Raw genomic sequence first — 21,214 nt, 5'->3', positions numbered from 1 at the left:
GTTTCTTGCTGTGAGAACCACTGCACTAAGGTGCCTTCCTGGCTGCTAAAAAGCTATTTAAAATACACAAATTGTATCGTTAATAATCAACACTCAGGTATAAACACTTCTGTTTTATTGTAGTATCAGAATTAGTCATGCCAGTGGTTATAATTCCATGCTGTGGTGACTTTCAGTGTAGACAAAAGCTGGTTAGTTACAACTATCATCACTTGCATCCAAACAACCCTCAGCACATTCCTGACCATGGCTGTTTTTATTATCTTCTGTCAGCAGCAACGGTTCCCAAAATGTTTTGAGAAATGGGGAAGAAAAAGCCACCTCTGGTCTCCACTAAAATGCAGCAGGACTGGTGGGCCAAACAGAGGCTAGTGGGCTAAACAGAGGCCGGGTCTCAAACCAAGACCTCACGTGCCTGAACCTCTATTTCAGTGCATTACACCAGTGACCTATTAAGCAGATATACAAACAAACTATGATTTAATGCCCGATAAAAAAAATGATTCACATGTTGAAAATCATCTCAATAATTCTCATTTATCTGTACATTGCACCTAATGGGGACACAAAAGAGATCTAAATTCTATATGTAAAGACTTCATTGAGCCTGGGAACCACTTGCCAGTGCACTATCCCAATTACCTGAGCTATGGTAACACCTATATTCTCCAACAGGCTTCTATTAAGGCCTTGCGCTAAAAATAAAACCCCCATGCATGTGCTATCAAAGCTGCTTACACTTTGACTGACAGAAAAGTATCATAGTTCTTTTAATTTACTGACATTGGACTACATTTATAAGGTTTGTGAGCTCCGTCTGGTGCTTGGAGTGTCAGTGTTAAGAGGCAGAAATTGTTACCTAAATCTGCACACAGATCAACTATACATTATATACACGTGATCCACGGACAGTAAAACTAACCTTAACAGTGATGAATATGAAAATACCCATTTTGCCCATTATGTTGTTCACTGCTAGGGGGGAAGGAGTCAATGTGAAAGTCAGCTTTGTTTTTTTTTCCTTTCTGTATACACATTCCTTAAAGACTAATAAATTAAAAAAAGGACAAAGAAAAAAAAGGAAACTATCATTCATGTCACATTTAGTAGTTTCAAACACAGCATATCAACAAAAACATAAAAGAGTTTGCGGTAAGATAAAAAGGTGAAATCATTAAAAGTAAATTTTCTGTGGCAGGTTCATAATTTAAAGTAAAAAGAAAGTTTGGTGCAAGAGTGGTGGTGGTGTGCGGAGGTCGATTTTTCCTTGAAGCAGAGGTGAGAGGTTCATTTAGCTACACAGTTAACGGATTTCAGAGCGTTCATCCTTTGAACAGCTGGAGGTGTTGGTGGTGTTTTCAGTTTGCAGTCCTTCAGTGTTCTCTTCAAGCTCGTGTGTGTGTATGTTTTATGTGTGGTCCAATTTCAGATGTAAGCCATCTCTCAACGTTTTTTTTCCGTTTCCTGGTATTGTTCGGGTGAGTGGGAGGATGCGTTTTTTTTGTGACGTTACATATGTCCAGTCCACAATCACTGTGGTGTCGCATCTCCATTGACTTCTACACCGTGCTGCTGTAGCTGTGCTCGAAGCAGTGCATTGTCGTTTTTTAGCTCCTCAATCTGGAAAAGCGAAAGAACAATTATTAAAAACTCAAAGAAAACAATAGACACAAAGCAATATGGTGAGTTTTGTTTCGCTCACTTTCATCTTCTAACAATAGTAGCTGAATTATCAATGTGTGCTTATTGATGAACAGTGCCCACTGTGGCGACAAGTGGTAATTACAGAACATTAATTACTTACAAGGACATTGTTATTGCTCTCAGACAAATCTGACTTTTTCACAATTGTAATCACCACTTGGCTGTTGAAGTAAACTGGTGATTACAGTAACTCCAGTATGACATGAACATGACATTGTTATTACACTGTAACATGTTTCTTAACAGTAGCACAAGAACGCAGCAAAGTGTTGCACAGCAATATCAAGCTGAATTTAGCTAACATTAGCCACTGGTCACCAGTAAGACTAGAGTCAAAATCTCTGGGTATAGTGAATTGAGTACAGGTGTATTTTATTGATTATTAACCTTGTTAACGTTTCACTTATATAAGAGAGAATGTGCTAGTTCTTCATCCAAAACCTACATAGGCTTGCTTTAACAGGTTTCTTACACCAGGTTAAGGTTACCTGTGTTTTATTTTTGGTTGTTTTTCCATTCTATTTTTTTCTTAAACAGTATGTTACTTGCCCAGACATTTTCCTGCTAACGCTGCCATTTAAACGGATTACCTTTCATTCGCAGGCCTGCTTCTCTTCTTTTTGATTCAAAATAAGAGTCCTATTCAGGCTGAGTGTAGTCAAGCAAAGATATGAAGCAAAGTGTGTATGTTTGAAGTTAACCTGTTGTCTGAGCAGCTCGTTGTCCATCTCCACTCGCTCCACCTCCTTGTAACTCTCCTGCAGTCGCTGGTTACTCTGACGCAGCTCTCTGATGTAGTCACAAGCTTTGGACAGGATGCCTCCTTTACTCTGAGAATCACAACAGATTGTGTTGCTGGAGGATCAAATGACTCATCGTTTCCTTTCTTACTAAGATTTCTTTCTAAGCCTTCAGTTTTTCCCCCCACCATTGTGTCAATTGCATAAATCTTTATTTAGCTTTCCCTCTTGTGACTAAACCATCTCAGAGCCTTTGACTTTTGGCCAACTCCTGGTTACATATGGAGCAACAACAGAGTCATATGAACTCAATAGACGCTGCCACGTGTCCCTCTCTGTTACTTTTGACTCAGATTGTGAATCCTTTAATGTGGTTACACCTGTTTAAAATCTGACTTTCTGCCTTAGTTTCAGAGGGTCAGAATTCAGAGAAATTACTGGATGCATCCTAGCCACAACATGAATACAAGCAATGCATGCATGCGAGCAATGTTTAACAAGATCAACAACACAAAACAGAAACTTTCAGACTAAATATGGACATATCAGCAGTGTGACCTCAAAAAAACCTGATCTCTAGAGAGATCCAGCTTTAATCTAATCAAAGACTTATTACAGCCATCTGTCACCATTTTTTTTTTACATGCTTTGAAGACTTTATGGGTTGTTAGGAGGACACTTAAGCGTCACAAGAAAAAAATAAAATGTGATTTTCGGGGCTTTTTGTGTTTTGTGTGACACTCACCGCTCCAGTTCTGCTATCTACGCTGCAGTCAGGGATGATTTTTGAAAGCGTGACAATCCAGTTGTTAATCTTGTCTCTTCTTCTTCTTTCCACTGCAAAATTTTAAAAAGGAAAGAAAGATACTTATCTTTTAACCCTCAAAGCTGTGGTCATATACATCTGACAACAGCAAGTATAATCTTAGCAGATGAGTTGTTTTAGATTAAATGCAGAGAAACAAACACATCTTTCTTTTTTCTTTCAAACTTAAAAGGCCGTTTATACTGTATGCATTATCATGCGACTACAATTTGTCCACCATTTGCAGAAATGAGCTGCAACAGTCCTTTTTAAAGACAAAATTAAAACATAACACCTTAGGGATAAACATTTAAATCAGATCCAATATTTTAAAGGGTAATTTATGCTTAAAATATTGGTGCTAATATACTATCATCAACTGTTTAAAAGGTTCAAATAACACCCAGAGCTTTCCTGAGGTACACGAGGATTCGATTTTATATTAAAATATTTGACAAAATAATTTAAAACATTCATGACACTTGTGACCACATACCTTCATTGTGCTGTGCTCTTCGCCTCTCATCCCTGGGTGCCCGTGGACCATCCACCTTCCTGTAAAGACACAACAAAAGAAACAAAAAAAACATACATTTGACACTAACATTTGGATAAAATTCAATGTCAGATTTTCATTGTGCAGAATATTAACCATATAAAAAACAACTAAACAAAACTGTAACACCTTAACTAGAATTCAGTGACACAACAATGTTGTCAAAGGTAATTAAACAAAGATCCATGTGATTGATAAAGGAGATTTGTTTACTTTTATGAATCAACAATAACCCATAAATGTACCCTTCATTATGGTTTATGTCAAGCTAGACTGTCTCATTTGGCGGGAAGGTGCAGGGCCTTCATGTCCTCCGAAGGGCACACTTTTGTGGGCCTCGTCCTTCGAAGGATCTGGCCTCTGAATAAGGGTTTTTAGTTAACTATCAACCATATTTCATGCTATGAGAAAGACTCAATCATAGGATGGATACCAAAGGTGGGTGTAAACTAAACCTGGAGGCAGTCAGCTTACTCCATGTATGTAAACACAGCCACTGACTATATACACATGTAATTCACCAAACAAGGATGCTAATGATTGATTAGTGAGCCACCAAACGTCTCTACAACACGTCATGGGGGCAGGGTGGGGGGGTTGGGGGGCGTATGTGAAAGTTCTCCTCACCAGTTTGTACTGCCATGCTGCAACATCTCGCTTTCACCAAGGTCTCTGGGGATGGCAGGTAAGTAGGACAGAGTGTGGTTTTCAGATGTTGGATGTTTTAAATGATGGATATTGAATTTATTTGTTCATCTTCACTTGTACACACAATGACAAAAACTAAATCATTCCAAAAAAAGGGAGGAAAAGAACATCCAATCCACTGTGGAGAAGGGGTTAGAAAATGTGTGTGGTGGGTGGGAGGTTTGGGGAGAGGGGAGGGTGAGAAGATGGCTGACCATGTGGGGAAGGTGCTGTGGATTTGGTGAAACACCAGACTTAAGGGATGATGATGATGAATATGCAGTGAGGCGTTGTGTTATACTCACGCTGTGTAGGTGTGCGTGCGCGGTGCGATGGTACGAGGGGTCGCCGTCTGCAGCACCTCAGGGGGGCTCATCATCACGTAAAACTGACCTAGATTTATAAAAAAGGGACAAAAAATTAAGTTTATCCTGCAGTGACAGAAGAATAAAAATATTCTAAAGATGCACTGATACCTTCAGTATCTATTAAACATGAAACAATGTGTCTTGGGAAGCTTTTGACTGTTACTGCATGTATAAAAATACAATTTTTTAAAGATAAAGCATCACTTTTCCCCCAGATAATTATGGAGCGTTTTCTCACCTCCTGCCTGTGTGATGGTTGGGTCGGCGGTGGCCTGCACCGACACGGCCGTGGCTGTTCCATCGCTGACGGTGGCGGCAGGGAAATAAGCAAACCGCGTCTCTCCCCCCACGGTCTCCCCGACAGGACTGCCCCCGTTACTGAAAGGGTTCTGGATGACAGCCTGAACGGTGATGAAGACAGGAACAAGTCAAAATAGTGAGAATAATATCTAAATGACTGATACAAAGTATAAGGTAAGGTTATGTGTGTATTAATGTAGCTTTGAAGTGATGTTTGAGACATCTTGGGATGAAATTAAGAACAAAAGAAGGGTAAATCTATGTGACATCTGCCAAAACCTTCAAAAAACATGTACATCTATATCAGCATTGCTTTCCACAATATCGCTTTCCTTTCAATGCAAGTGAGGGTTTAAAAGGTTAGCTACCTAAGCCACACTGCACTCACAATGATAACACTATTTCACTATTATCTGCTTGTGATATATTTGTGATTGAGCTTCACATTTTATGAGGTTTCCTAACTTTTATTTATGGTTATAATAAGGATTGATCTGGCAGACATGAGTAGATTTAATGTTACTATTCAAAATGTTAATGTTTATTACACATATTTTAGAGAAAATCTTTGTCATACTTGTTTTCTTGAAACAAAAGTTCAATAAAAATAAGAAGATGAGTTTTGTGAGTACATCTGAGTTGTTGAATCACATGTCATAGCACATTAGCATGAACATACAAATTTTTCTTCCCGCTGTGTTTGGTGTTGCTTTGTTGTGCATGTAAATTAGACAGAAGTCACGCAGTCTCTCAGTTTGTCGACTGACCTGTGCCACTGCCTGAGGGGCTCCGGCAAACGCTGCAGTCGAGACGACGCTGACGGCTCCGGTCCCGTCAGCTGTTGCTTCTATTTGATCGTCTGTCACTTGAACCACACGATAGGTCACCTGTATACAGAGCAAAGAGGAAACACGTTTTTTGTTTTTTTAAAAAAAAGAGCTCCAGGGAAGTGGTTTTAAATTGTATAGTTGCTTTTACACTGCCAAATCAAAATAAAACCTAGACTTAAAAACAAAATAACAACAAACAACCGACGTGGGAATTCATGACATTTATCCTAATGTAGAGAGGACGGTTAATCTCACATTTACATCTTTTCTGAGAATAAGTAAGTGGTTATTGGGTCTTAACATCTACCTCATCTGTTTCCTATGATAACTCTGGGTTTGGGGTTACGTATGTGTAGAAATACAATTCCTGGCAACAAACAAGTGTGGTTTGAACATGGCTAATTTAAAATATCTTGGTATCAGTTATCTAAACCCCTCCCTAGATCACAGCACGCCTGTCAAGCGAAGATTTCTCCACACACATTGAAGACGTGTGCATTAAGTTGGACTGTGGTAAGAACTACTCGGTACATTTTAGATACTCAGTATCTAAAAAGTAAGAAGGGAAGGGTCTGTGTATTTATCCTAATCCAAAAATCACACAACCAGAAGTGTAAATAACTGAGTTTTTCTGCTATAATTTAAGCTGCTTTCATTAGCATGTCCGGCTAAGAAGCATACTACCTTCAGCACTAACCATAGTAACCAAGTGTTACTTCCAATGCTAAGGCAGGTAGATACAGCTGATAAAATTTGCCAACAAGTAGTCACTTCTGACGGCCAAATAAACAGTTGCCAGCTAGAAATGAAAAGCCTGCTTTTGTTTGCCTCTGCCTAAAAATCAATTACTTATCCTTTCAAAAATTGCTAAGAATTTCAAGCAGTAAATCGACCGTTACAAACTGAAAGATTGACAGACATAGCAACAGTAACTACGGGGGCGGGGCTTAGCTAACGGTCAATCGGTAGAATGAGCAAACAACGTAAGCACCAAAACCTGACCGTTTAATGGCAGATGTAAGACAAATTATTTGTATTTTCTCAAAGTACAGTTTTTGAGTTACACATGTTTAAGTGCTGCATAAGTGGAAAGAGACAGAAAATTGTTAGATGGAGCCAGAGACTGACATCTGGAGTGATTAGTACTTAATAACACCCCTATTATGCTACTCTTGCTACAAATCTGTTTCCACTGTGTAACTACTGTACTACTGCTGCTCTTAACTATCTGTTGTAGGGGGAGAAAATTAATCTCCAACAATTTTGATAATCAATTAATCAATTTGAACCATTTTTAAAGGAAAAAAAATGTTAAAATTCACGGGTTCCAGCTTCTTAAATGTGAATATTTCAAGTTATTTAGACCTCTTTGATAGTAAACTGAATATTTTTGACTTGTGAACTGTTGGTCAGGACAAATCAATGCATTTTAGATAGCATCTTAGACTTTAGGAAACAATCATCAACATTTTCTCACATATTATAAACCCAACAACTAATAAATTAATCGTGAAAATAAGTCGAGAGGTTCTCCATCCTCACCTGTCCTCCACTGTTCTCTGTGCGGAACTGGTACTGCACATTGTGGTCAGCGAACGCAGCTTGTGGGACACCGGTGATGGTCACTGCTGTCTGCTCCTCCGTCCCCACCGCTTCTCCTGCAACATACGGCAAGGCAAGTTTAGTTGTATAGCGCATTTCAACGACAAGGCAATTCAAAGTGCTTTACATAGAGCATAAAAGGCATCAAGACAGAATATGAAAGCAATACAAGGCAACGTAAAAAGACATTAAAATACAATTAAAAAGTGTTAAACTGGAAATTAAAGAAAGCTAAAATAGAATAAGACAGACACAGGTCGAAATGTTTCAAATCTGTGACTCTGCATCTGGTCAGAGACATAAAAACACAGATGTGAGGAAAAAGATATACACATAATGTCTCAGCGTGAGTCAAGAATGGACAAGAATATTCAAGAGTAAGTAAATATAATATAATTTATCTTTCTCTGAGAAGCAGCATGTACATTTGTATTCAATGCATGCATTATCATGACAGCACTAGGATTACAACTAACATTTTTTCCCATTACTGATTGCACTGACAGTTATTTTATTGATTAATAGTTTGTAAAATGTCAGAAAATATTGTAAAACATCCAATCCCAATTCAGAGTGCTTGTTTTGTCCAACCAACACCCAAAAATATTAAATAACTTTAATTAACAATGAAATAAGAGCAAATCCTCACATTTGAGATGGTTGAACAAGCACGTATTTACTGTTTTTTTTTGCTGAATATACAACAACTCTACTATCAGAATGTGTTGGCAGATAATTGTCTGTTGATCTACTAATCAAGTAACTGCATTTGCACTAACTAGGACACTTGTTTCACTTGGTTAGATTGGAAGTAAGGAAGCTCTCACCTTCCTGTAACTGCACCACCTCTTCTGTTTCCTGTTTGTCGTGACTAAAAAAACAGAAAAGACAGATGAGTCAATTGAAATCAACAGTGATTACTTGCAAACCAGATCATTACTTATCACCAATAGAGTGCCAATCCTGAGTTGTGGATAAACGGCGCCCCCGGGTGGTCACATGAGTAAATGATAAATAAGACATAAATAAAGTAATCGTACATAATTGGCGTACATGCATGATAAAAATCAAGTTTTCTGCAAATTCCAGGAGGAAAATTACAATTATTTGGTGATTAAAAGTCAAGTATGAGTGGTTGATTGGCTGCACATGGAGAGAAAAACTTTCAAAAATAACTATAATACTACTAACACCGCCCTGTTTTCGTTAAAAAAGCATTTTAATCCCACAAAATGTGCATCAGGTACAATATCAGCACGATGCAATCGATATTACCCTGAAAAATAGACTCAAATTGCTGTTATGAGCTTGCCTTGCTTGTCTAGTAAATATAACAGCAGATGTAATGTCACAGATTTGTAAAAAAAAAAAAAAAAAAAAAAGGCGCTCAGTTTTAGCTGAAAATATCTTTAATGGTGCTCAAAGGCAGCATTAACCCAGCATACTGCACAGACACCGATTCAACCGGGAGACACAAAACCGAGCGATGCACAAATATTTTTAAAAAAGTAACCGCAGCATAAAGCTTATTAACAGAGCATCGCGTTGCAGGGAGATTTTAGGCCGTGGTGGTGGGAGCCATGGCAGAGCAGGAAGCGGCCAACAGCCTCTCACCTCGCCGAGCTGTCCAGACTCTGCTCCAGCATATCCATGAAGGTTCCGCGGGTGTAAAAAAAAAAAACGCCGATATTCAACGACACTGATTTACGGAGATGGAAGCGCTGATCACGGGGACAAACACACGGGTCATGTGAGAAAGACAGTCCAGGACACGTGAGGCACCGACCGGGCAAGGAGCTAAAATGGAGGCCGTTGTGAAGCAGGACGGCGCCGTCTGCGTCTGTGCGTAAAAACAAAAAAACAGCTCGGGCGGTTTACGCGGCTATGAAGGCGGCGGTGCTCCGGCTTCTGCTGCTGTCAAGGGTTAAGATTGTTAAAGTCTTTAAGATGAGCTGCTGGATGCACTGACAGAAGATGATTTCCTCTTTAAATAGATGAGCTGGAGGTCGTCTTTGGTGTCCTTTTTTTTTTTTGTTGCTCTGCGACACACAGCTGCTGTTTATCCGCGCAAAGCTGCAGGCTGGCTACGACATGCGCCCGATAAGACGCGGAGTGGACTACTTATTATGCGATACATTTTTTGTTTTTCACTGTTTTTTTTTTGTTGCTTTGTATGTGTACGATTTCAGATATTGTCATCTAGTATTCACGTGACTCCTCCAATGCCAACAGTTGGGGTGTTAGAAGCAGATTCTCGTGTCTTTTCTCTGTTTATTTCCTTATTTAAAAAAAGACTTAAACGGGTTCCACGTGGATTATTTGGCTTTTTAGTATCTGAAACGGCGTTATACTGTTTGTTTTCCCTGTCAAGCATGCTCAAGTGTATTTATCTGTCAGATACACGTTGACAGGCAGCTCCTCAACGCAACGTTTTTCAGCTTCCTTGCCCAGGTGACCACAGAGATCCAATACGGGTTTTCCCACAAACCACATGACAGAAACCATGTCCATGCCGTGCCACGAAGCAGCGCGCAGCGCACACACGGTGCTCATAATTCACCGTTTTATGTCCTGTTGGACAGCTGTAGCACCAATTTTACGTCAAAATCTGATAGGAGAGCTACTTTTGTGGGTAATTAATTGGGCTGTAGATGAAGCAGGAGAGCGGTTACGAGGGGAACATGCTGTCTGTCCGCAGGCAGTCACGACATTTCCATCACATCAGCAGCCAGTGGGAGGCGATGCTGGATCCATCAGGCATAGTGTAGACAGAAAATACACTCACATTCACTTCATGAGGTACACCTGCACAATCTAATGCAATCCAATACAACAGATCTGCCATAAATTGTATTTTATGTTTGTTATTGAGGTTGTAGTGGGTGGTGGTACAGGAGTGCATTATATTGAAAGGTGTTTCTAATATTTTGTCCACCCCATTAACATACATGAAGGGGGCAAAATACTAGGGACACTTTTCAATATAATGCACCCCAGTACACCACCATCATCCACTACGATAATACAATAATAAACATAAAGTAGAATTATCACCTTTCTGACGATGTCGACAAAAACTGAAAATGTATAAGTTTCGCAATAGTTGAGAGTTGTTGTATTGGTTTGCATTTGTGTTTCTAATAAAGTGGCCGGTGAGTGTTTATTAGCAGATATTCCAACTATGTCTGAGATCAATTTTTTTCCCCCCACTTGAAAGGTTTTTAAGTTTTTATAAATGAGCTTCAGAAAACACCTTGAAATCATCAGAACATCTAAAAACGTGATTTAGTATAGAACTGAGAAATAGTAATAAAACAAAAAAGGACACCAAACAAACACAACTTCATATTATACACATTAAAATATGATAGTAGTCCTTAAATCAAAGATAAAGTTTTCACCCATCTGGAAGTTTTGTTGTCTTAAAACACTGAATCAAAGTAGATGAGGAGGGGTGGATACTTACGCAAACAAGTATATTGAATTTTACATTTGTAGCTTATTTATATCACTTTGTAGAGATCTGTTTTCATATTGATATTAAAGGGTGTTTTTTTCTGCTAGTCAGTGTCAAAAAGCCACATTAAATCTAGTCAAACTTTCAAGGGGGGTGAATAGTTTCTGCAGACACTATGAATCTGAGGGATTACAAGATGATTAAAAGGCAACGCAAGAAAGAAAAACATCTCTCCACCATAATTACAGCATGTTTATTTTTTCCAACTTTTCTGCTTTTCCTCTTGTGAAATACCGGATACTTTAACCTTTTCAGGTCTGTAAATGTCCTTCAAAAAAAAAAAAAAACAGAAGAGGGGACAATCAGTCTCACATCCACACTGAGGCCATGTCCTTTGATAAGGGATCACAAGCCAAAAAGTTTGAAAAAATGACTTTTTAAAAGTCTAATATGACCATGCTATGACAATAAAAGCATTTAATTGTTTTAAAGGGAATGCTCTGGAGTTTTCTTGTATTTTTAAGCCAAAAAGTTTAATGCAACTTCCAAAAATTTGCAACTTTCACAGCAGCAGGGTCCAACATACTCAATAAAATATTGTGTATGTAATATAAATAATAAATAAAATCCTTACAAGCATACGTTTGCAGAAGAAAACTAGTTACTGGGATTTGCTTGATCATCTGATGGAAATCTATAATAAACACATACAGTACCTGAAACAGAAGTACCCTTTTAACCTTTAACATTCAGTTTCCCCCTTTTATTTCCCCTTAAATAGCTTTAATGTCTGTCAGAATCATTTGTGTTCTGTATCTGCTTGTTTACAACATATTTACACTGAATAAAATATTCAAATGAAAGACTACATGACATCTATTCCCTCAGTGGGAAATATTCTAGATGTGTTTTACATTGTTTTATACACATTTCCCCACAATTTGGTGTCTTTGGAAAGATTTGCATCGGCCTATGTTTACACTGTAGTAACTGAAAAAAACTGGGCCTATAGATCTTCAGCTACACAACATCTTTTAGTCTTAAAATTAGTCAAACGACTCAAAAATAAGAGACAGTACTTCAAAGTTGAATAAAAAAACACTCAGTCAGACAGAGTTCAGTGCAATATTAGATTTACTGTGCAAATAGCATAATACAGTAAACCGAGTCTTGGTTCATGAAGCAAAAACCTAAAAACCGAATAAGAAACCATCACCTTATATACTCTGGAGAGTGCCTCCCAATGTGGAGCTTCAGGGTTCCTCCCATGTCACAAAGTCCAGGTAATTTCCACCATTAACACCTCTTCAGTGGACAGTCCCTGGCATTTGTTCAACAAGAGGCTTATGTGCCTTTATTGATTACACTTACATATTGGTTTATAATGAAACTTCACCTAACACACACAAAATAGCTTTTTTTAACATTAAGGCAAGTTACTTCACCTCTTTTTCATCTCCTCCTCACCTTATTTCACCCTGCTCCCCCATCATGCTCCTGTGGGCAAGTAAGCAAGTCCCTTATCTTCATCTTGACATGTTTATGACATTCCGTTTATGCCAACACCTTATGATATCTTCTGGTGGGCTTCACCCCTGCCAACATCAGGCTCTGGCTGGTACCTGTGTCCACTCATGCTCACAATTTTGGCAAAACACACACACAACACGGTCCACGTTGCCTATAAATCATCATGACCTGCTCATGCCCTTTCTGTAAGAGACACAGACTTCATACACTCACATCACCTCTTCACCTGATACAAAGACACACATATATTAACTCATTTTGTTAGGATTAAGTGTATTATATGCATATACCATGTTAATCACAAAAAACCCCCACTACAACACTGATGGAGTTTTAAGTGAAATATTTAAGAATATTTAAAGAAAAGGAAAGAAATCAAGATTAGGTTCTCTCGAGTCAGTATTACATAATACTCCAGGTGTGTATTTAAGGGTTAAAACAATCTAAAACTTCTTATACTTCAACTTCATGGAGAAGTATAAGAAGTGTGGTTTGAGTAAAATACTGTAAATGAGTAGAATTCAACACTCAGGTAATACTTCTGTTTAAAATTATCCCTCGTTCATATCACATGTCATTGTGCATTTCTTTTGGTCAAGAGTGACTCATTCATTCAAATCACACACCCATTACAGTGAGACAGACAGAGAGAGAGAGAGAGAGAGAGAGAGAGAGGGATGGAGAGAGAGGGGAACAGCCACCTACTGAATGCCAAACTTGAGGCCAACCTCTCTCTTCTCCTCCCATCTCATTCTTTCCTACATGGGCACTCAGATGAGTTTGCAGACAGCGCAATAACAGGCTGAACAGTGCTGGAGAACTCAGAGAGACACTCTGATCACAAGTTTACCAAGGAAACTAACAGAGAGATCATCAGACATCCTCGGAGCACAGTCTTCTCTTTTTCCGACCCACTTAAAAAGGTAAAATCTTTCTATAAAAGTTATTTTTTTGTGCAGGGATATTACTTTGACTTTTGGGTGGAGTCGTTAACCCCTCCCATGATTTTTGTGATTATACTGTTTGTCTTTTTTTGTCCTTAATGTCGTTGCACTCAAAGGAGTTGGAGGTTTCTGGAAATTGTGCATATTTTACAGTGAATTATGTTCTCTTTTGCAACTCTAAACTTGCAGTTTTGACTTTGTTGTACTTGTATGGAAGTTCACAGATGCACACTTTTCTTCAAAAGTAAAAAATATACTTGTATGGATAGATTAGCCATGCTTTCATTCTTGTGTTCTGGATTTATTTTAATAATAAGAATGATGAATGTTAAATGTTGATTTATAGACTGAACTGCATGGTTGACTTCCTCCATCCTCCCATTTAAAGTCCTGTTTTCATTGCACTGAGTATAAACTATACACAATAAAATGTCAGTTTTTGCAAATGTGCACCAGAATAAGAAAAAAGTGTAAATTTATTTTGCTTTGAAAAAAAAAAAAGATTCCAGAAAGTGAATAATCGTGTCTCTTTCTACAACAGTAGCAGATAGGTGCAATGGCGACACCCAAAAACACTCCCAGAGGTGCAAACACACCGCTGTCCCCCAACCGCATCACCCGGCTCCAGGAGAAGGAGGACCTGTGCAACCTCAATGATCGTCTGGTTGTCTACATCGACAAGGTCCGCTCTCTGGAGACCGAGAATGCCGGCCTGCGTATGCGCATCACAGAGTCTGAGACAGAGATCAGCCGGGAGCTGACGGGCCTTAAGGCTGCCTACGAGACCGAGCTGGCGGATGCCCGTCAGACCCTGGACTCGGTGGCCAAAGAGCGAGCACGTCTCCAGCTGGAGCTGGGCAAGCTGAGAGAGGACTACAAGGAGCTGAAAGCCAGGTGGGTTACAGCACATGACACTGGTCCAAATCTAAATCTGGTAGCAGCTTCTATTGTGTTTGCCATGTGTTTGCAGGGGTGGTGCTAGTGAGGAGAGAAGGAGGAATATTTTTAGCAGGGCTTAAACCTTTCAAACAGTAATAAATCACATTTATCAGCAGCCCCGAAATGTCTTTGCAACACCACTGTGTGTTTATGAGATGCAGTTTCTTCAGACATAAAGTCCAAATGACCATGCTCTCTTGGAAAGTACTCACAATCTGACTATAGATGTTAGATATCACAGAGCAAAGCTTGTGAGAGCAGTTTTGGTCAAAAATAAAATTGGGTTGATATGCTGTTTATAAACAAATTGAAAAAAACACTAGTGATGCAAATAATTTGTGCTGTCTGATGATCACGAGAGGAAACGGCTCCCTCGAGGCCTCTGAAATCCCCTTTTTTAAAACCGAATCTTTCTCCGTTATTGTGATCTGTCCGCTTAATATTGCATGAGTTTGAGGGTTTGTGATGGAAGTGTGAATATCTGAATTATTCATACATGTAATGCACAGCAGCAGAAGATAAGTTACTCATTAGCTCCTCATAGCTGGTGCTTGTTTAACTGCTGCTGACGCTCTGCCTGTCGCTTTGCCCTGCTCGCTGGGGCCACTCCCTATAACATACCCTCCTCATTGCTCACTTCAGTTTGACGTTGGACTTCCACTCCGGCTCCTTCCCGTGCTGCCACATCCCGGGCTTGATGACTAACTCTTTCCCTTTCTCCTCCTTCACCAAAGTAATCATTATACACACAATACGTGGCGGTGTTTAGTGTGCTCCAGTCTTGCTTCCATTATTTTTCCATAAATATTGAGGAGATGGCAACTGTGTGTTTTGGTAAAGCCAGGCCGTTGCCATGGCAGCGTTTCAGCTAAACACCAACAGCGCTGGCTTGTGGCTACCAGATGCATGGGATCAGAGGCTGATCACTGTGGGCTATGAGTCATACACAGGCTTGGAAACACCAAGGTCTTTCCCCTGTTACTATTTCATCCAGGCAACATTAGATTGTGTAAAGGAAACTGTAGTAATTTACTTTCCACTTGGTTCATAAGTTATAAAACAAAATGAACATCTATCCTTACTCTCTTCACTGAAATATTCTTATTCTCTCATTCTTAAACACATCCAGGAAAAGGTTTTTTTAACACCTGATTATTTTTGTCATTACAGAAACGGCAAAAAGGAGTCAGATCTGGCAGGAGCGTTGCAGAGGCTCAAAGACCTGGAGGCCCTGCTGAACTCGAAGGATGCGTCTTTGACTACGGCTTTGGGGGAGAAGCGTAACCTCGATGTGGAAAACAGGGACCTGAAGACGCAGGTTGCCAAAGTAAGCTCAAGCCTACGCTCAATTTAAAAATCTGTGGAAACACATCTGGGATCAATCTCGCTGTAGTTGTGTTGTAAAATCACCAGCTCAGAGTTTGTCCACTGTGTTTTCCACTTTGTGATACTAAATGTCACAGCTCTATTTTTAGCCTTCACTTCTAGCCTTTTTAATTTTAAGTTCATCCTGTAGGGTTTTGCAAGAGCCTCATAAGAGTTGTATAATTTTCTCAAGTGAAAATAAAACACCAAAATTCTTGTGTATTTCTCCAGCTGACCTCAGCAGGGCAGACTTCTTCAGACATCTGTCATGGCTGCTTGAGCTCAGGCATTTTGATTAAAGGACTGTCTCCATAACCATCCCTGATCCATCGCCAGCACACTTCTGTGCTGCGTAGTTGTGCTCTCAGCTGCTAGTTTATGTGAATGTTTGTGCTTTGTACTAATATTTAGTTCCTGTTATGCTTTCTTAGCTGGACACCACTTTGGGTGATGCCAGGAAGCAGCTGCAGGATGAGATGCTGAGGAGAGTAGACGGAGAGAATCGCATCCAGACTCTCAAAGAGGAGCTGGAGTTTCAAAAGAACCTGCACTCTGAGGTCTGACTCTCTTATCATCATCATCATCATCATACATCACTTCTCCACTTACTTTTTCTATCACATTAAAATCTGCCTGCTATTTCTGTATGAAGTGAAAATAATCCTGATGTTATAATTCTCCAACAGGAGCTGCGGGAGACGAAGCGACGCCATGAGTCTCGTATGGTCGAGTTGGATAACGGTCACCAGCAAGACTTTGAAAGCAAGTTGGCGGAGGCTTTGGCCGAGATGCGTGGTCAGCATGAACTGCAGATTAAAATGTACAAGGATGAGATTGAGAAGACCTACAATACTAAGGTACGCTATCATTTTAACGCTGCTATAAGGTAAAAAGCCATAATTGAACAATTGAACTGTCTCAACAAACCATGTGTTCCCAATGACTGCCCATTGTCTATTGGACATGTTATACATTAGAACAATAGAATGAACAGTAGATAATAAAATCTGCTTAGAATACCAGATTGATGAGAGTTCTGCATTTTCATATTAAATCAACTTAGTAATAGTTTTTCATGACTATTTAACATTTCTGGCACTGTTTTTTTCTTTTTTCTGTCTGTCAAACTGAGCTGATATGACACCCGCTGTATCTATCTAAGAACAATTCATGAAAAATATTTATTTCAATTTATTTACAATACATTTGACCCCAGAGGACAGAAGAGGAAAGATTTACTGACATTCTTTCCATCAACAGAAGATAAAATATCAGTAACATGATCATAACACAGGAAGACATTTGGCATTTTTCTTACTTCCCTTTTTTCAACAGTTGACTCGCAGCAGCGGGAAAGCAAGTTTCACAAACTGATACTAACGAGGCAAAATGAGATTCAGAGTGCAGTTAGGTTATAATTCTGACTTTATGAATCTTCCTACGTCTGTCAGCTGGAGGGTGCACGTCAGTCGGCGGACAGGAACAGCCACCTGGTGGGAGCGGCACACGAGGAGCTTCAGCAGACTCGAATCCGCCTGGAGTCCTCGTCTGCTCAGCTCAGCCAGCTGCAGAAACAGGTGATCTGAAACCAGCAGCTCACACTGCACGCATGAATGCGAACATATTTTACAGCAAAGCAAAAACCTCACTTGAATTAATGTTTTTTTTAATTCAAAACATAAAATCTGCTCCACACATTTACATAAATTCAGTTGAGTTAAACAAAACTAACCTATGTGAACAACACCTCTTTTCTGACTCCTTTGAGACTGGGTTTTCAAACTTAACCGAGCTGATTCTGATCTGATTATAACTGTGTGATTCTTCTGTCTAAACAAGCTGGCGGCTCGTGAGGCAAAGGTGAGGGACCTGGAGGACGCCCTGTCTCGAGAGCGGGACACCACGCGTCGCCGTCTGGGAGAGAAAGACAGAGAAATGGCCGAGATGAGACAGCAGATGCAGCAGCAGCTGGACGAATATCAGGAGCTTTTGGATATCAAGCTGGCCCTGGATATGGAGATATGTGCCTACAGGAAGCTACTGGAAGGAGAGGAAGAGAGGTATGTGCCACGGTGGCGTAGATGTGTGTAGACTAATGAGCTTTGGCCATGAAGTCATAAATAAATTAAGGGCTTTGCAGTAGTAGCAGTCATTTCTTCTCTGCCTCTTACACTTTTTCCTTTTCCCTGTCCCCGTAGGCTGCGTCTCTCCCCCAGCCCCCCACCGACCAGAGTAACAGGAAGTCGTTCCTCTACTTCAGCAGCTCACTCTCGGTCAGTCCACTGCAGCGGTCACAGTACTCCAGGCAAGAGGCGCCGCCCCAATGACACCGACAGCGAGGCCTCCAGCTTTGCAGGAGGAGCTGTGGCCCGCACTCGTATCACTCAGCAGGCCTCTGCCAGCGGACGGGTCACTGTGGATGAAGTGGACCTGGACGGGAAATACGTCAGACTCAGCAACAAAGCAGATGAGGTGAGATAGTTGGAAATCTAAATATCTGAGACGTCTTGTTTGTCTGTTTCTGTTCTGTAGTTTTCACTTCACTTTTACATTGTCGGTAGATCTACACAATGATCTCCTGAAGGTTTTTTACTTTAGGGGTTTGACATTATAAAAACACACCACTGATGTTTGATCCAACTATTATCTTGTTTTCTGCAGGATCAGAATTTGGGCAACTGGCAGGTGAAGCGGCAGGTAGGATCTGGTGCACCCATCGCATTCAAGTTCCCTGCTAAATTCACCTTGAGGGCCGGCCAGAGGGTCACGGTAAGCAGCGACTTCACTCAGCAGTATCACAAATCAGCACAGCGATAAACGGTTACAGATGTCTTACCCTGCTCTATCTTTGGCGTGGCGATCAGATCTGGGCCTCTGGTTCTGGTGGAACCCACAATCCTCCCTCTGACCTGGTATGGAAGACTCAGAACTCCTGGGGCACCGGAGACTTCTTCCAGACCACCTTGATCAGTGCCAATGGAGAGGTATTTTAATTATGGTGTTTGGTATTTGACACTTTATTTAAACCTAAAGTACTATGAATACATGGAGTTTTGTTATGGCCACAATGCTAGTGTTTGGTTTTACAGTAACATCTTTTCTTCCAGGAAATGGCAATGAGGAAGGTCACCCGCACACAGTTTGAAGAGGAAGATGATGACATGGTGAGAATAATTATATTTATTACATACAAATGGGTGTGAGCAGGTCAGTCATCAGTAGATTCAACCTAATGCTGGACTATCAGGTTCCTCTGAATTAGACTTACAGTATTTTAAGATCACTCAACTGTGCAGCCCAGAAATATTACATTAACTACTTTAACACTTTTAAACAAACAGTCACAGGGATACAGGTAGTACAATAGATTGGTTTGAGATTAAACTGTTAAAAACCTGTTAAACTTAACTAAATTAAATTAAACTGAACTAATTTTTTAGATATTGGACGTGTGCAATGAAATGAGATGTTAATCTCTTTGCTTTTTGCTCTATAAATGCCTGGCCTGAAGGAGTGGAACAACAATCAAATTTGGGGAAAATCAACAGTTTTGTATCTTCAAGTCTAACATTATTGATTGGTAGCACACAAACATCGGTTATCAGTGAAGTCAGTCTCAAAATATGAGTTGTGGCAATGCTGACTTTCAAAAAATGGACAAAACTTACTAGTACCAAATGTGCATCACATGTAGCATTGATGATTTTAGTGATAATTTAACCTAATTTTATTAATGTTTGTGACATAAATCAGTCTTCTTCTTTTAAAGACATTCAATATATTCTTCAGGAATATTTTAAGCCCTCTTCTTTTGTCCACCCTTGGAATTATCACCAATTACAACAATCAAACATGAGAAGTGTTGACAGATTTTCAGTGAGTCCTTATTAAATTCACAATATCTGCACTGAATCTTTCTCTTTGCCTCAGCAGGTGGCTCACAGCACCTGTGGCGACGGCGAGTACAACCTGAGGAGCCGGACGGTGGTGTGCGGCTCCTGCGGCCTTCCTTCAGACAAATCCAGCAACTGCTCCGTGTCTTCAGCTTCCCGCTCCTTCCGCAGCGGCGGCATCTCCGAAGGTTTACTGCCGCAGTCCTACGTGTTCAGCGCCAGCACACCTCGCAAGGTCGGCCCTGCAACACAAACAGTTGATATATGACTAAAATTTTAAGGCCTAAGTAGAAAGAAAACTGTCAGCAACTCTTGGAGGCTTAAGCATGAATTTTTTTCCTCTGTATTTTAAGATTTTTTAAGGCATTTAACCAGAAATAACACATTTTTTGGGAATTTGTGATTTTTGTCTCATCTTCTCTATGGTGTAAATAACTTAAAGAACATTTTTTTTGTGTGATGATACTAACTTTGTTCATTTCTTTTTCTCAGAGTGGAAGCAGAATGGAGAGCTGTCCAGTCATGTGAGCTCCGGGATTGATGTCGGAGCTTCTAAACTCTATTAGTTCTTAGTTATTAGTTAAGTTACTAGTTGTAGTTATTAAGTTCAATTCATGTATTTTGGAATCATTTTCAAGAATAGTATGCAATAAAGATGTATACTGCTTTTTTATAATGTACATAGGCAAGCTAAATATTGTCACCTTTGTATTGGTGACATTCAGGGTTGGAAACTTTCTACATGGCAGCAAAAAATTAAGCTACAGTTACTTTAACACTCAAACAGATTAAAACTTCTGTTTGGACACTATTTTGACAGCAGTGTTTGCTGGTAAAATAAAAGCTAAAGTATTGTCTTGAACTATTCCTATCAATAAAGTCTAATCATATTTTCATTACCCCCTAAAGACACATTGACACAGCAGGGTTGTAGAAAATTCAAAAGAAATGTTAATTGTTTTCAAAAAATAAATTGAATTTTGAACTCAGTTGTAAAATGACCCCAGCCGTGCTACAGGTCTATTTTGTGTATTTTTGCTGATATCAATAAACATATTTTCAGAAATCTGGTTGATTTGTCTTTTTGTAATGATAATGATTTGATCAAATCATGGATTACTTGCAGTGTTTGGTGTGTTTCTGTAGCGTAAACATGTTATGATGGACGGGATATTTTAATTGTGGGGTGAAATTTATCTGACTGACTGTAATTAATTTGCACAGATGGTTATTTTTCTTTCATAAAATCTGAGACCAAAAATTAAAAAAGGAAATATTTGAAAAACAAAACAAAACTTACTTAATATTTAGCCATCAACATCAGGAACATGTTTACTTAAGATTATTATACACATTTTTCAGGTGCTCATCACAATAGATAACATAATTTATAGTGAGATTATAGTTATGTATTCATATTCATCCACTGTCTGCTGTCTTTAACAACTGTTTTTTATTATTATTATATTATTGTTTTTGCTGCAGATATTTACC

At 39.5% G+C, this 21,214-nt stretch overlaps 2 protein-coding genes across 9 annotated transcripts; one reads left to right on the top strand and one right to left on the bottom strand.

Annotated features, from left to right (window-relative positions):
* Nucleotides 1–98: 98 nt before the first annotated feature.
* usf2 (upstream transcription factor 2, c-fos interacting) lies at nt 99–9,623 on the bottom strand. Of its 2 annotated transcripts, XM_042435715.1 has the most exons (11): nt 9,207–9,622; nt 8,420–8,463; nt 7,533–7,648; nt 5,928–6,047; nt 5,099–5,261; nt 4,798–4,885; nt 4,433–4,477; nt 3,746–3,804; nt 3,190–3,281; nt 2,406–2,534; nt 99–1,620 (listed from the first exon to the last, which is right to left on the bottom strand). In XM_042435715.1, exons 1-11 carry the CDS (start codon nt 9,242–9,244, stop codon nt 1,531–1,533), a joined length of 984 nt encoding a protein of 327 aa, XP_042291649.1. In that variant the 5' UTR covers nt 9,245–9,622; the 3' UTR covers nt 99–1,530. The 2 variants fall into 2 exon arrangements, with proteins under 2 accessions (XP_042291649.1, XP_042291650.1); XM_042435716.1 differs by lacking the exon at nt 4,433–4,477 and having other exon boundaries at nt 9,207–9,623.
* On the top strand, nt 5,282–20,957 carry LOC121913056 (lamin-A-like). Of its 7 annotated transcripts, none has more exons than XM_042435709.1 (14): nt 5,282–5,296; nt 13,354–13,502; nt 14,065–14,417; nt 15,633–15,789; nt 16,259–16,384; nt 16,514–16,684; nt 17,279–17,404; nt 17,667–17,887; nt 18,026–18,299; nt 18,489–18,596; nt 18,692–18,811; nt 18,935–18,991; nt 19,758–19,955; nt 20,213–20,957. In XM_042435709.1, the coding sequence occupies exons 3-14, from the start codon at nt 14,080–14,082 to the stop codon at nt 20,246–20,248; spliced, it is 1,932 nt and encodes a 643-aa protein (XP_042291643.1). In that variant the 5' UTR covers nt 5,282–5,296; nt 13,354–13,502; nt 14,065–14,079; the 3' UTR covers nt 20,249–20,957. The 7 variants fall into 7 exon arrangements, with proteins under 7 accessions (XP_042291643.1, XP_042291639.1, XP_042291640.1 ...); XM_042435705.1 differs by lacking the exon at nt 5,282–5,296 and adding an exon at nt 6,120–6,503; XM_042435706.1 differs by lacking the exon at nt 5,282–5,296 and adding an exon at nt 6,532–7,007.
* The last annotated feature ends 257 nt before the right edge of the window (nt 20,958–21,214 follow it).

The sequence above is a fragment of the Thunnus maccoyii genome, chromosome 15 (genome assembly GCF_910596095.1).
Source record: "Thunnus maccoyii chromosome 15, fThuMac1.1, whole genome shotgun sequence".
NCBI classification, from domain to species: domain Eukaryota; kingdom Metazoa; phylum Chordata; class Actinopteri; order Scombriformes; family Scombridae; genus Thunnus; species Thunnus maccoyii.
The sequence above is the reverse complement of the archived record's forward strand: the minus strand, read 5'-3'. Positions and strand labels throughout refer to the sequence as shown.